General features: G+C 44.8%; 1 protein-coding gene across 7 annotated transcripts in view; it reads right to left on the reverse strand.

Moving 5' to 3' along the window:
* Window positions 1-6954, reverse strand: part of TTC12 (tetratricopeptide repeat domain 12) — a 46730-nt gene extending 39776 nt beyond the window's left edge. For 3 of the 7 annotated variants that reach the window (XM_027563707.1, XM_027563705.1, XM_027563710.1), the window contains exons 1-3: window positions 6874-6954; window positions 5202-5274; window positions 338-501 (exon numbers count right to left, since the gene is read on the reverse strand). In XM_027563707.1, coding sequence (XP_027419508.1) covers window positions 338-501; window positions 5202-5259 — 222 coding nt within the window. In that variant the 5' untranslated portion in view covers window positions 5260-5274; window positions 6874-6954. Of the gene's footprint in view, window positions 1-337; window positions 502-5201; window positions 5275-6835 lie in introns of all 7 variants that reach the window. The other 4 variants (XM_027563711.1, XM_027563708.1, XM_027563706.1 and 1 more) reach the window with 3 other exon arrangements.
* Between the last annotated feature and the right edge of the window lie 5090 nt (window positions 6955-12044).

Below are 12044 nucleotides of genomic sequence, written 5' to 3' on the forward strand. Positions count from 1 at the left end.
TAGTCTGCAGAAACCAGGGACTCTAGCTGTGGCTGTATGAATTGGAACTATGAGTTAGTAAACTGTTACATTAACAGCTTAAAAATGGTCCTAATCTCAGTGGGTGGAGAGGCCAAATTTTCATTAAAACTAACCAAAAGGATTGTGTAAGGATGACTCAGAAAGACCAAGAAAAATATATCAGAGTTTATACTTCCTTGTGAAAAATGGAGTGATTCTAAAGAACAAGTCTATTTCAGCCTCACCAGGCAGTTGAGATTAAACCACTCCTTCCTCTGTTTCATGCAGGCTTCCTTGCTGTGTCCACATAGATAACTCCACAATAAGGAAAGGGCACCTTCGTGGGAGCTTGCGGGGGACTGATCACGGTCTTGTTCACGGTGGTCCTGCACTCGTCCTCCTCTCGGCCCCCCTCTGTAAACTGCAGTCTCTTTTCTGTCTCAAGGACCGCTTTCTCTCGTACGACTGGATCATCAGAATTCATCTCCTGAATTAAACTGGCTAGAGGAGAAATCAGGTGAATCATTCACATAAGGTCTTCAAAAAGAAAGACCCTATTCAATATCAATGATGGTGCAGTAAATTTCATGCAGAAGGACTTTTTCCCAGCTTTTCTGAGATACAATTGACCCAGGACAATGTGTAAGTCAGTGTACCACATGGTCATCTGATACAGGTATACAGTGAGAAATGATTCCCAAACCAAGATGAGTTAACATATTCATATTTCAATTTGTTTTTGTGAGTGGTGAGAACATTTAAGATCCCCTTTCAGCAACTTTAAAGTGTACAGTATTGTTAACTATAATCACAATGCTGTTTATTAGACTCCCAAAACGTATTCACCTACTACAGAGTTTGTGTAAATGCATGTATTTAAACATCTTAACATCTCGCATGTATTTAAACATCTTGCATTCTTTTGCAACTTAGCTTTTTTCTCTTAGTATGCTCTAGAGATATGTTCTTGATACAAATAGTTCCGGTTGATTCATTTCACTTATTTTACATAGGTGACTCATTCTTTCATTGATGGACCTCAGGTGTTTTTAATTTTTTTCTATACCAAATAGATGCTGAGTTGAATACATGTATATATTTCCCTATGCACATATGTGACATATTCTTTAGGCTATATCAATTTGTATTCCTACAAGCTGTGCACGAGAGTTCCTGTGCCTCCACATCCTTGTTCACACTTGTTGTTATACTTCCATGTCGCTTTCACTATAACGCGTTTATCTCCTTAATGTTGTCATTTGCCTCTTCTTGAATGTGACTGGGATCCAGCATCTTTTTATTGGTTTGTAGGCCATCTGGATTTCCTTTTCTGTGAATTGCCTGCTCCTATTTTCTATTGGGTTGTTTGTCTTTTTCTTATTATGATTGTTTTATATATTCTGGACTGTTATACATATTTGTGAACATTTTCTACTTGGGTATGGTGTGTTTTTGTTTTTATGGAACCTTCCATTGAAGAGATTTTCTATGTGTTAAATGTACCAATATTTCCCCTTATGACTTATGCTTTTGTGTATATTAAGTTTACAAATACACTCTTGTGTGTCTTCTAAAAGTTTCAACATTTTGTTTTTCTCATTGAGGTATTTAATCCACCTGGAGCCAACTTGCTCTTTTTTTTTTTTGACTGTGCGGATATGCAGGGCTCTTAGTTCCTCAACCAGGGATCAAACCTGTGCCCCCTGCAGTGGGAGCATGAGTCTTTAACCACTGGATCACCAGGAAGTCCCCTGGAGCTGACTTTGTGTAGGACAGGAGCACCATTTGTTTAAGAGTCCCTGCCTTCTCGCCGATACACTGCGTCATCCCTGTTTCATGCTGCATGTGTGAACCTGCTCTAGGGCTCTTCATTCTGTTCTACCGGATGACCTGTCTTTGTCAGCACCAAAACTGCCATGCATAATTACTACAGCTTTATAAAAAGACTTGAGCATCTAGTAGGGGGATCCCACCTTCTTATTTTTCTGCAAAATTTTCTGCACTATTCGTGGCCCTTTACCCTTTCATGTGAACTCTGGAATCAGCTTGTTGAATTCTACACGGAACATTCTGGGGATTTTGATCTATCCCAGGTGGCACAAGGAGTAGCACTGTTCGTCGCTCAGTCGTGTCCATCTCTGTGACTCCATGGACTGCAGCCCGCCAGGCTCCTGTCCACGGGATTCTCCAGGCAAGAATGCTGGGGTGGGTAGCCATTCCCTTCACCAGGGGATCTTCCCAACCCAGGGATCAAATCCGGGTCTCCTGCACTGAAGGCACATTCTTTACCACCTGAGCCACCACAGAAGCCCCCCGACCTCCTAGAGTAGAGAATATTTTATCTACAATACCAAAATAAATCCATCAAAATGTATGGAAGACCTTTATGGAGAAAATTATAAAATTTGATCAAAAGAGCTCCCAGTGGTCAAAACGGAAACAATTTGAGCAAGAAAACAGACATGAGAGTTTTGTATTAAATATCCATGAGTCTGTATGGAGATTTACCTTCAGTTCAGTTCAGTTCAGTCGCTCAGTCGTGCCCGACTCTTTGCGACCCCATGAATCGCAGCACACCAGGACTCCCTGTCCATCACCATCTCCCGGAGTTCACTGAGACTCACGTCCATCGAGTCAGTGATGCCATCCAGCCATCTCATCCTCTGTCGTCCCCTTCTCCTCCTGCCCCCAATCCCTCCCAGCATCAGAGTCTTTTCCAATGAGTCAACTCTTCCCATGAGGTGGCCAAAGTACTGGAGTTTCAGCTTTAGCATCCAGGGTCTAGCAACACTCAATACATAATGAGCACCCAAGAAATGAATGTATAGAATCTATACACATGTGGCTATATACATTTAAGTTACGTATAAATGAAATAAGACATCCCAGGTGGCACAGTGGTCAAAAATCTGACTGGCCATGTAGGAGAGGCAAGAGATGAAGGTTTGACCCCTGGGGCTTCCCTGGTGGCTCAGAGGCAGAGAATACGCCTGCCCAACAGGAGACATGTGTTCAATCCCTGGGTTAGGAAAATCCCCTGGAGAAGGAGATGGTAACCCACTCCAGTATTCCTGCCCGGAGAATCCCATGGACAGAGGAGCTTGGTGGGCTACTCTGGAGGGTCCATGGAGTCGCAAAAGAGTTGGATATGACAGCGACTAAACAACAACTACAAATAAATGAAACATTAGGGGAACTCCATTAGTAGTACTAGTCACATTTCAAACCCTCGATGGCCACCTGCGGCCATTGATTACATCGTGCACACTGCAGATTATAGAACATATCTGTCATCACAGAAAGTTCTACATACAGTATTGACATCAATGGTATGGGAATGAACTTGGGGTATGAATGAGTGTTAGCCAGATAAATAAAGATGAAGAGGCAGAGGGAAGAAAGCTAACAGGCAGAGCATGAGCTTCAGGGGGGTGTGTGGGGAACAGAAGTAGTTTGTTGCTCAAGTGTGAGGTAAGGAGAGGCGAGAGGCAAGGTAGGGTCACGGGAGGACTCAGGTCCTGATGAGAGCTTGAAATTTATTGTGACTGCGGGAAGAATCCAAGCAGAGAAGTGTCTGGGTCAGATTTGCATTTTAGATACATTACTCTGTGGGGAGTGTGAGCCTAGAGGCAGGAAACCCAATCAGGGGGTTGTTGAAATAGTCTGGATTAGAGAAGCAGAACAAAGGGAAGTTGGGAGAGGACAGAGCTGAAGAAAGAAAGCAAATCCAAGGGCTGATTAAATTCAGGGCTGAGAGAGGAGGGGTAGGCCAGTATGACTTGTAAATTTAGGGGATGATAGTGCCACCAAGTGAGAGGAGAATGATGGGGAGGGTAGGAGAAGCAAGTTTTATTAGGGGTCGGGGGACAGAGAGGAAAGAGACAATCAACTGAACTCTGGACACAGGAAGCTCCTGGTGTTTGAGGGACACATGGATGTGGCAGTTGGCATAGAGGCTGAAGATCAAAAATGCGGCTGGTGGCAATTGGGACGTGGGGTCGTCAACAAGGGTGGGAGCTAAAACCACACGCTTGGGCTAAACCACCGGCAGAGAAAGCGGTGAACAGTGGGCCAGGCCAGAACAACATGTGGGGGACGGGCAGAGGAGAGGCCCGTGACAAACGCAGAGAACACACCAAGGATGAATCATCTATGAAGCTGCCTGGACTATTTTTAAAACGATTTTATTCTCTGGACCCACACAGCCCGTGAGAAGCGACAACTTCAATATGTTTCTATTAGATAAGTTTTGCCTTATTGTCGGTTTTCTTGTTTCTACTCTCTAAAAGTCCATGGGGTCGCAAAGAGTCAGACATGACTGAGCGACTGAACTGACCGACCCTCAAACAAGCTCCCTGAAGTCTGAACAGGGACTGGGTACTTCGGAATCTCCTGTATGACGGTCTGTGTGATCAGCGTGTCCTCTGAGAACTTGTCTGAGCTTCGGAAGGGTCTTCCTGCCTAGAGGAATAGACAGGGGTGTGGCAACCAGGAGCCGTCCATGTAATGTGATGGACACTAAGGGAAGCCATTTGACTTTGCCTCTGCAGCTCAAAGGGCTTCCCAGGGGGCACCAGTGGTAAAGAACCTGCCTATGAACGCAGCAGACATAAGAGATGCGAGTTTGATCCCTGGGTTGGGAAGATCCCCTGCAGGAGGGCATGGCAACCCACTCCAGTATTCTTGCCTGGAGAATCCCATGGACAGAGGAGTCTGGTGGGCTACACTCCACAGGGTCACAGAGTCGGAGAGGACTGAAGTGACTTAATACAAACGCACATGCTGCAGCTCAAAACCAGAAATGGCTCTCCCCCCAGACAAGACAGATTCCAGATCAATGAGGCTCCTGAGTGACCTCAAACGGAAGAGCTAGGCTCACTGGTGATGGGGAAACGGAAGCTCCTTTTGACCTGCTTCTACACAGAAGGGGAAAGAATACGGAGAAGAGTGGTTGAATTCCAATCAGAATATTAACAGCTTCACTGATACTAATTAACAGCCAGAAAATTTTAGCCCCAGTCTTCAGTATTACTTGCTTCTCAATACCCTCTTCTGTTTAATCTCAGTGACATTTTTTTTTTCCCTTAAGAGTCATAAACCTGTCAGGCAACCCAGGAACTAACTTAGAGTGATCATCTCTCTTTAGGCACTCCACTTTCCTAGAGTAAAATTTAATTTGTATAGGATTTACTGGTACTTACTGATTTCATCCACATTTTTAAGAAATTTCTGCAAGTCTTCCTCTTGATAGTCAGCCATTGTGAACCAGAATCCCTGAGGGAGGCAGCACAGACGATGAAAATTAATAATAATAAAACACTAAACAGAATTCATCAGGCTTATTAGCCTGCTAAAACCAAGAGCCAAGTGATTATTTTAAAGACAGATTTGTGTTTACAAAAGTCATGAATAACAAGCCGGGTGATCTATTTCATTCTGACTCCTGTTAAGGCCAAGGAACACTCATTACATGTAGTGATATTGCCAGAAAGCTGCCAGCCTCCTCCAACGGGGAAACTGCTCTGCAAAATGTCCCTACAAGGCCCACACTGACTGCTGATAAGGGATCCGGTGTGCAAGAGACCAGGGGGAGCAGCAGACAAGCCACCAGGGATAGAGGACACAAACTCTTGACTTTGATCTTGACGGGCTGGCCCAGCCAGAAGTTTGGACCTGACCTTGTGACGGGTAACCAGAAACAGGTAATCTGCATCTACATGTTCAAATTTATTTAAAATATAAGCCTCGGGCTTGTTTCTGAGAAGTGAAGAGAAGCTACAAATTGACTGAGGGACTGGAACCTGATAGTCCAGCCTTATCTTCTTCTCTCCAGGTACTTTAGCTGGATCACCTCTTAGCTGTTTTTGAGTGAAAAGGCCTCATGCTGTAGCCAGTGGTTCCCAAAGGTCCACCCACAGATCATAAAAATCAAGCAAAAACTGATTTAGTACACAGATTCCTCAGCCTTAGCCCAGACCCCCTCAGTATGCTTGAAAGAGTACCCAGAAGTGTACAGTTCTAAGCACTCTCTAAGCAAGTAATTCTGATTACAGTTAGGTTTAATAGTTTTTGAATAGTCTTTAGTAGTCTTCGAAGCCACATTTAATTGGAAATTCCAAATCTGCCAGGAACAAGCTGTGAATTATTTGATCTCTTTGAGATTCCACCAGTTATAAAAGCTGTGCTACCTTAGCTAAAGTCACAACCTCTCTGAGCCTTATAAGCCTCATTGGTTCTAGCAAACAGGGCTATTTGCAGACTAATTAAAAGTGCCAGGCACTCTCGATGATGACTGGTTATTGTGAGGCATCGTTATCTGTAAATCAGGGCAGGGGACTTGTGGCTTAACTAAATGATCCATAGGCTTCTTTCCAGCTCTAACAATTTAGGCTCTGGTGGAACTGAGGCCTAGCCAAGTGAGTTAACGTGCTCGAGGTTAGGAGGGGCAGAAGGCCGGAGAACTACCCTGGGGCAGGCACCAAGCCCTCGGCTCCCAGGGCGGGGTCTGAGGGCGCTCCCTGCCTAGCCAGCAAACCCACGACGGGACGAGAAGGACAGGGCGGGGGGGAGGTCCAAGAAGTTCTGCAGTGCGCGCTTCACCGGCTAGAAGCCTGCGGGTCGCCTGGAGCCTCAATGTGTGCTGGGGCCCAGACACGCCCCGCCCACCCGGCGCAGGAGGGCGGGGACGCGACATCGTTGCTTAGCAACTGCTCCACAGCGTCCACCCGCCCAGTGCCCGCCAGAGGAGTCCTAGCCCACAGCTGATCCCGTCCCATCCACTGGAGCCCAAACTAGTGTCCTCTGCTCAGTTCTGACGGAGAGATCAGGACTAGACCTGAACGTGCGCAGGCTGGGCCACCCCGCTGCAGTTACCTGACCGCGCCACCGTCCGGACAGGAAATGGCGGCTGTGGGCTGGCGGTGGCCGACTCGAACCGGGGAGGAGCGGGGCCGAAGGTGGGCGTGGCTCTATCTCCGAAGCCCCGCCCCGCCCCGCCCCCGCGCTCTAGTCGGGAGCGCGCAGCCAAGTTCAGGGCCAGCTCGGGCTAGGGTTCTCCCATCAGCACGAAGGAAATGTGGACGGGGCTGGCAGAAAAGCCCAAGTGACCTGCGCTGATGCCTAAATGAGCGCCAGGTTTTCACCTCTTTCTCCTCTAGGATTGGGGCAGGGTCGGTGGTGTCACTTCCATTAGTTTAATAATCCTTGGCCCCAAACGGGCAAGGTCAACAGCGGTACTTGGGAGAGTCAGGCTTGCTTATTGGTATAGATGAGATCTTCGGAGAAGACAGTTATGTGACGACTCTGATCTTAAGTTTTCTCATGTGTCACATAGAGAAATGGCACTTTCTCATGAATTTTGGTTAAAGTGCCAGGCGCCTAGTCCAAAGGGATAAGTTGGTTATTATCCAGGGAGTCGTAGGATTTAGAGCATGAGACAATGGACTCATTCACATTTTAAGAGAGAGAGGAAAAAGAGATTGATTTACTCTAAGGAACTGGCTCACATTATCATGGACGCTGTAAAGTGCACCATCTGCAGTTCACTTCAGTCGCTCAGTTGTGTCCAACTCTTTGCGACCCCAGGGACTGCAGCATACCAGATCTCCCTGTCCATCACCAACTCCCCGAGCATGCTCAAACTCCTGTCCATTGAGTCGGTGATGCCATCTAACCATCTCATCCTCTGTCATCCCCTTCTCCTCCTGCCTTCAATCTTTCCCAGCATCAGGGTCTTTTCCAATGAGTCAGTTCTTCACATTTAAGGACAAAGTATTGAAGCTTCAGCTTCAGCGTCAGTCCTTCCAATGAATATTCAGGACTGATTTCCTTTAAGATTGACTGGTTTGATCTCCTTGCAGTTCAAGGGACTCTTAAGAGTCTTCTCCAACACCACAGTTCAAAAACATCAATTCTTCAGCGCTCAGCTTTATTTATAGTCCAATTCTCATGTCCATACATGACTACTGGAAAAACCAGAGCTTTAACTACACGAACCTATGTTGACAAAGTAATGTCTCTGCTCTTTAATATGCTATCTAGGTTGGTCATAGCTTTTCTTCCAGGGAACAAGTGTCTTTTAATTTCATGGCTGCAGTTACCATCTGCAGTGATTTTGGAGCCCCCCAAAATAAAGTCTCTCACTGTTTCCATTGTTTCCCCATCTATTTGCCATGAACTGATGGGACCAGATGCCATGATCTTGGTTTTCTGAATGTTGAGCTTTAGGCCAACTTTTTCACTCTCCTCTTTCACTTTCATCAAAAGGCTCTTTAGTTCTTCACTTTCTGCCATACGGGTGGTGTCATCTGCATATCTGAGGTTATTGATATTTCTCCTGGCAATCTTGATTCCAGCTCAGCTTCATCCAGAGTTCATGATGTACTCTGCATATAAGTTAAATAAGCAGGGTGACAATATACAGTCTTAATGTACTCCTTCCCAATTTGGAACCAGTCTGTTGTTCCATGTCTGGTTCTAACTGCTGCCTCTTGACCCACATACAGATTTCTCAGGAGGCAGGTAAGGTGGTCTGGTATTCCCATCTGTTTTTCCACAGTTTGTTGTGATCCACACAGTCAAAGACGTTGGTGTGGTCTATAAAGCAGAAGTAGATGTTTTTCTGGAACTCTCTTGCTTTTTCAATGATCCAACAGATGTTGGCAATTTGATCTCTGGTTCCTCTGCCTTTTCTAAAACCAGCTTGAACAACTGGAAGTTTACGGTTCACATACTGTTGAAGCCTGACTTGGAGAATTTTGAGCATTACTTTGCTAGTGTGTGATATGAATGCAATTGTGCGGTAGTTTGAACATTCTTTGGCATTGCCTTTCTTTTGGATTGAAATGAAAACTGATCTTTTCCAGTCCTGTGTCCACTGCTGAGTTTTTCAAATTTGGTAGCATATTGAGTGCAGCACTTTCACAGCATCAGCTTTGAGGATTTGAAATAGCTCAACTGGAATTCCATCACCTCCACTAGCTTTGTTCGTAGTGATGCTTTCTAAGGCCCACTTGACTTCACATTCTAGGATGTCTGGCTCTAGGTGAGTGATCACACCATCATGGTTATCTGGGTCATGAAGATCTTTTTTGTATAGTTCTTCTGTGTATTCTTGCCACCTCTTCTTAATATCTTCTGCTTCTGTTAGGTCCGTACCATTTCTGTCCTTTGTTGTGCCCATCTTTGCATGAAATGTTCTGTATCTCAAATTTCCTTGAAGAGATCTCTAGTCTTTCCCATTCTATTGTTTTCCTCTATTTCTTTACATTGGTGACTTAGGAAGCCTGTCTTATCTGTCCTTGCTGTTCTTTGGAACTCTGCATTCAGATGGGTACAGTCATCTGTAGTTGGCAAACTGGAGATCCAATAGAGTGAATCCCAGGCCAAGTCCAAGGACCTGAGAACTAGGAGAGCTGATGCCATCGTAGGTTCCAGTCTGAGTCCGAGTCCTAAGGCAGGAGAAGACCAATGTCCCAGCCAAATACAGTCAGGCAGAGACACAGAGAGAGAGAATTCTATTCAGGCCTTCAGATGATTGGTTGAGGCCCACCCACACTGGGGACAGCGGTCTGCTTTACTCAGGCTCTTGATTCAAGTGTTAATCTCATCCAGAAATACCCTCATAGACAAACCCTGAATAATGTTTAACTAAATATTTAAGTACTTGTGGGTCAGTCAAGTCAATGCATAAATTTAACTATTACAAATATCTGGTCATCAGACTCAAAGAGCTTATCATCTAAGGAGTGTTAAAGCTCAATTAGCAAATAATCACTTAAATTCTCATTGTAATAAGAGCTGTAAGATGTGAAGAGTGAAAAACAAAAGTACCACAGGGTATTATGTCTCCTCCAGTGGCAGGTGGGTTCGTTACCATTAATGCCACCTGGGAAGCCCAGCAACGGGTACTAAGAAAGTTTAGTCTCAAACCTTGGAGACTGTCCCTGAGGACATGATGCTTCTGCTGAGTCTTAAGGGATCAGTGGGCGTTGACCAGCTGGAGAAGGAGGTGGAAGCAGAGGGGCTGCATGGACAGTCAGGAAGGAGCCTGCCAAGGACGAAGCATCAGCAGGAGGCCAAGCTTGGCTGTAGCCTGGAGCGCAGAAAGTTAGCGGTGCAAGATGAAGCCAGGCCAAGACCACACAGGGCCTTTGAGGGGTTCTGAGTCTTCCTCCTAAGTGCTACAGGCAGCTTCCAAGGGACTTTAGGAGAGGAGTGACATGCCAGATTTTTCATTTTAGAAAATTATTCTGGCTGCAATGTGGAGAATGATCTGGATCGAGGCCAGAGGAACACTGGGAGACATGTCAGAAGTTGTTGACAGTGTGTATTGGTAGAGGGAACAGAGGGGATTAGATGAATTTGAGTTGTATTTTGGAGGGAGAATTGAAAGCAAGGGGATAATAACAATGGCATTAGTTTTCTGGCTTGAGCCAGAATAGGGCTCTCCATTGGCTGAGATGCAGAAAACTGGAGGAGAATCAGGTGGGGAGCCAGATAATGAGTTCAGATTGATATTCAGTGAAAGATGCCCATGAGTTATTCAAGTGTAGATGTTGAGTAAATCAGCTGTCCTTTCATAGTTACTCTCCTCTTCTTGATATCCTCCAGCTTTTAGCAGAGCAGAGACACCTAGAACAGATTGTATTTCCCGGCTCTCCTTACCTCTGACTATTTCCTTATACATGACTGGGTCAATTAAATATAAGCAGAAGTGGTGGGTGCTACTTCTACATAATGTCATAAAAAAAAAAAAGATTTCCTTCTCTTTACCTTTTATTCTTGTTGGTTGGAATGTGGACACAATGGCTGGAGTTGGATCAGTCATTTTAGACCATGAGTTAGAAGCGGTATGCTGAAGATGGAAAGCCACACGGTAGAAGGAACCCATGTACTGACTGATGATCATGGAGTTACTGGACTGGTTTTGGACTACTGAACTCCATGTTTCTGGGTAGCAAAGCTATTTAACCTCAACAATATGTCAGGTTCTGGGATTCTACAGACTTCTGTGTTGTTAGAGTAACTGTTACGTTGGGTTTTCTGTCACTCCCAGTGAAAGAATGTTATCTGATATGCAAGGCATTGTTCCTTTATTCAGCCGTAAAGAAGGCTGAGCGCCGAAGAATTGATGCTTTTGAACTGTGGTGCTGGAGAAGACAGTCCCTTGGACAGCAAGGAGATCAAACCAGTCAATCCTAAAGGAAATCAGTCCTGAATATTCATTAGAAGTACTGATGCTGAGCTGAAGCTTCAATACTTTGGCAACTTGATGTGAAGAGCCAACTCATTAGAAAGACCCTGATGCTGGTAAAGATTGAAGGCAGGAGAAGAAGGGGATGACAGAGGATGAGATGGTTGGATGGCATCACTGACTCAACGGACATGAGTTTGAGCAAGCTCTGGGAGATGGTTGAGAACAGGGAAGCCTGGCATGCTGCAATCCATGGGGTCGCAAAGAGTCAGAACCACTGAATGACTGAACAACAATTCATTTATTCAACTGTTTAAAACTTGATTTCCGATTTTTTAAATTACACATATTTTCAAATAGTCCAAATGATGTCATGCAAAATAGAAATGGTGATATTTTAAAATAAAACATGTCAACTTTAAAATAATTTGTTGTCTGAAGAACTCAAACACCAGAGAAATTTGGCACTGAGATCACATAATTAAAAAGCATGTGAAGGACTTCCTTGGTGGTCCAGCGGTTAAGATTTTGCCTTCCCATGCAGGGGTGCAGATTTGATCCCTGGTTGGGAGCTAAGATTCCACATGCCTCATGGCCAAAAAACCAAAACATAAACAGCAGGAGCAATACTGTGACAAGTTCATTAAAGACTTTAAAAATAGTCCACACCAAAAAAGAAAAACAAAAACACAAAACCTTTAAATAAAAGCACATGACTAATGTTTTACGTTAGAAATTATTTTTTTTCTCTTCCAAATCATATTTCCATTTTACGGCACACCCCCCCACCCCCACTCCCCGCACACACACATTCTGAATCCTGTCCTAAATATGGGATGTTTTCATGCTT

The sequence above is a fragment of the Bos indicus x Bos taurus genome, chromosome 15 (genome assembly GCF_003369695.1).
Source record: "Bos indicus x Bos taurus breed Angus x Brahman F1 hybrid chromosome 15, Bos_hybrid_MaternalHap_v2.0, whole genome shotgun sequence".
NCBI classification, from domain to species: Eukaryota; Metazoa; Chordata; class Mammalia; order Artiodactyla; family Bovidae; genus Bos; species Bos indicus x Bos taurus.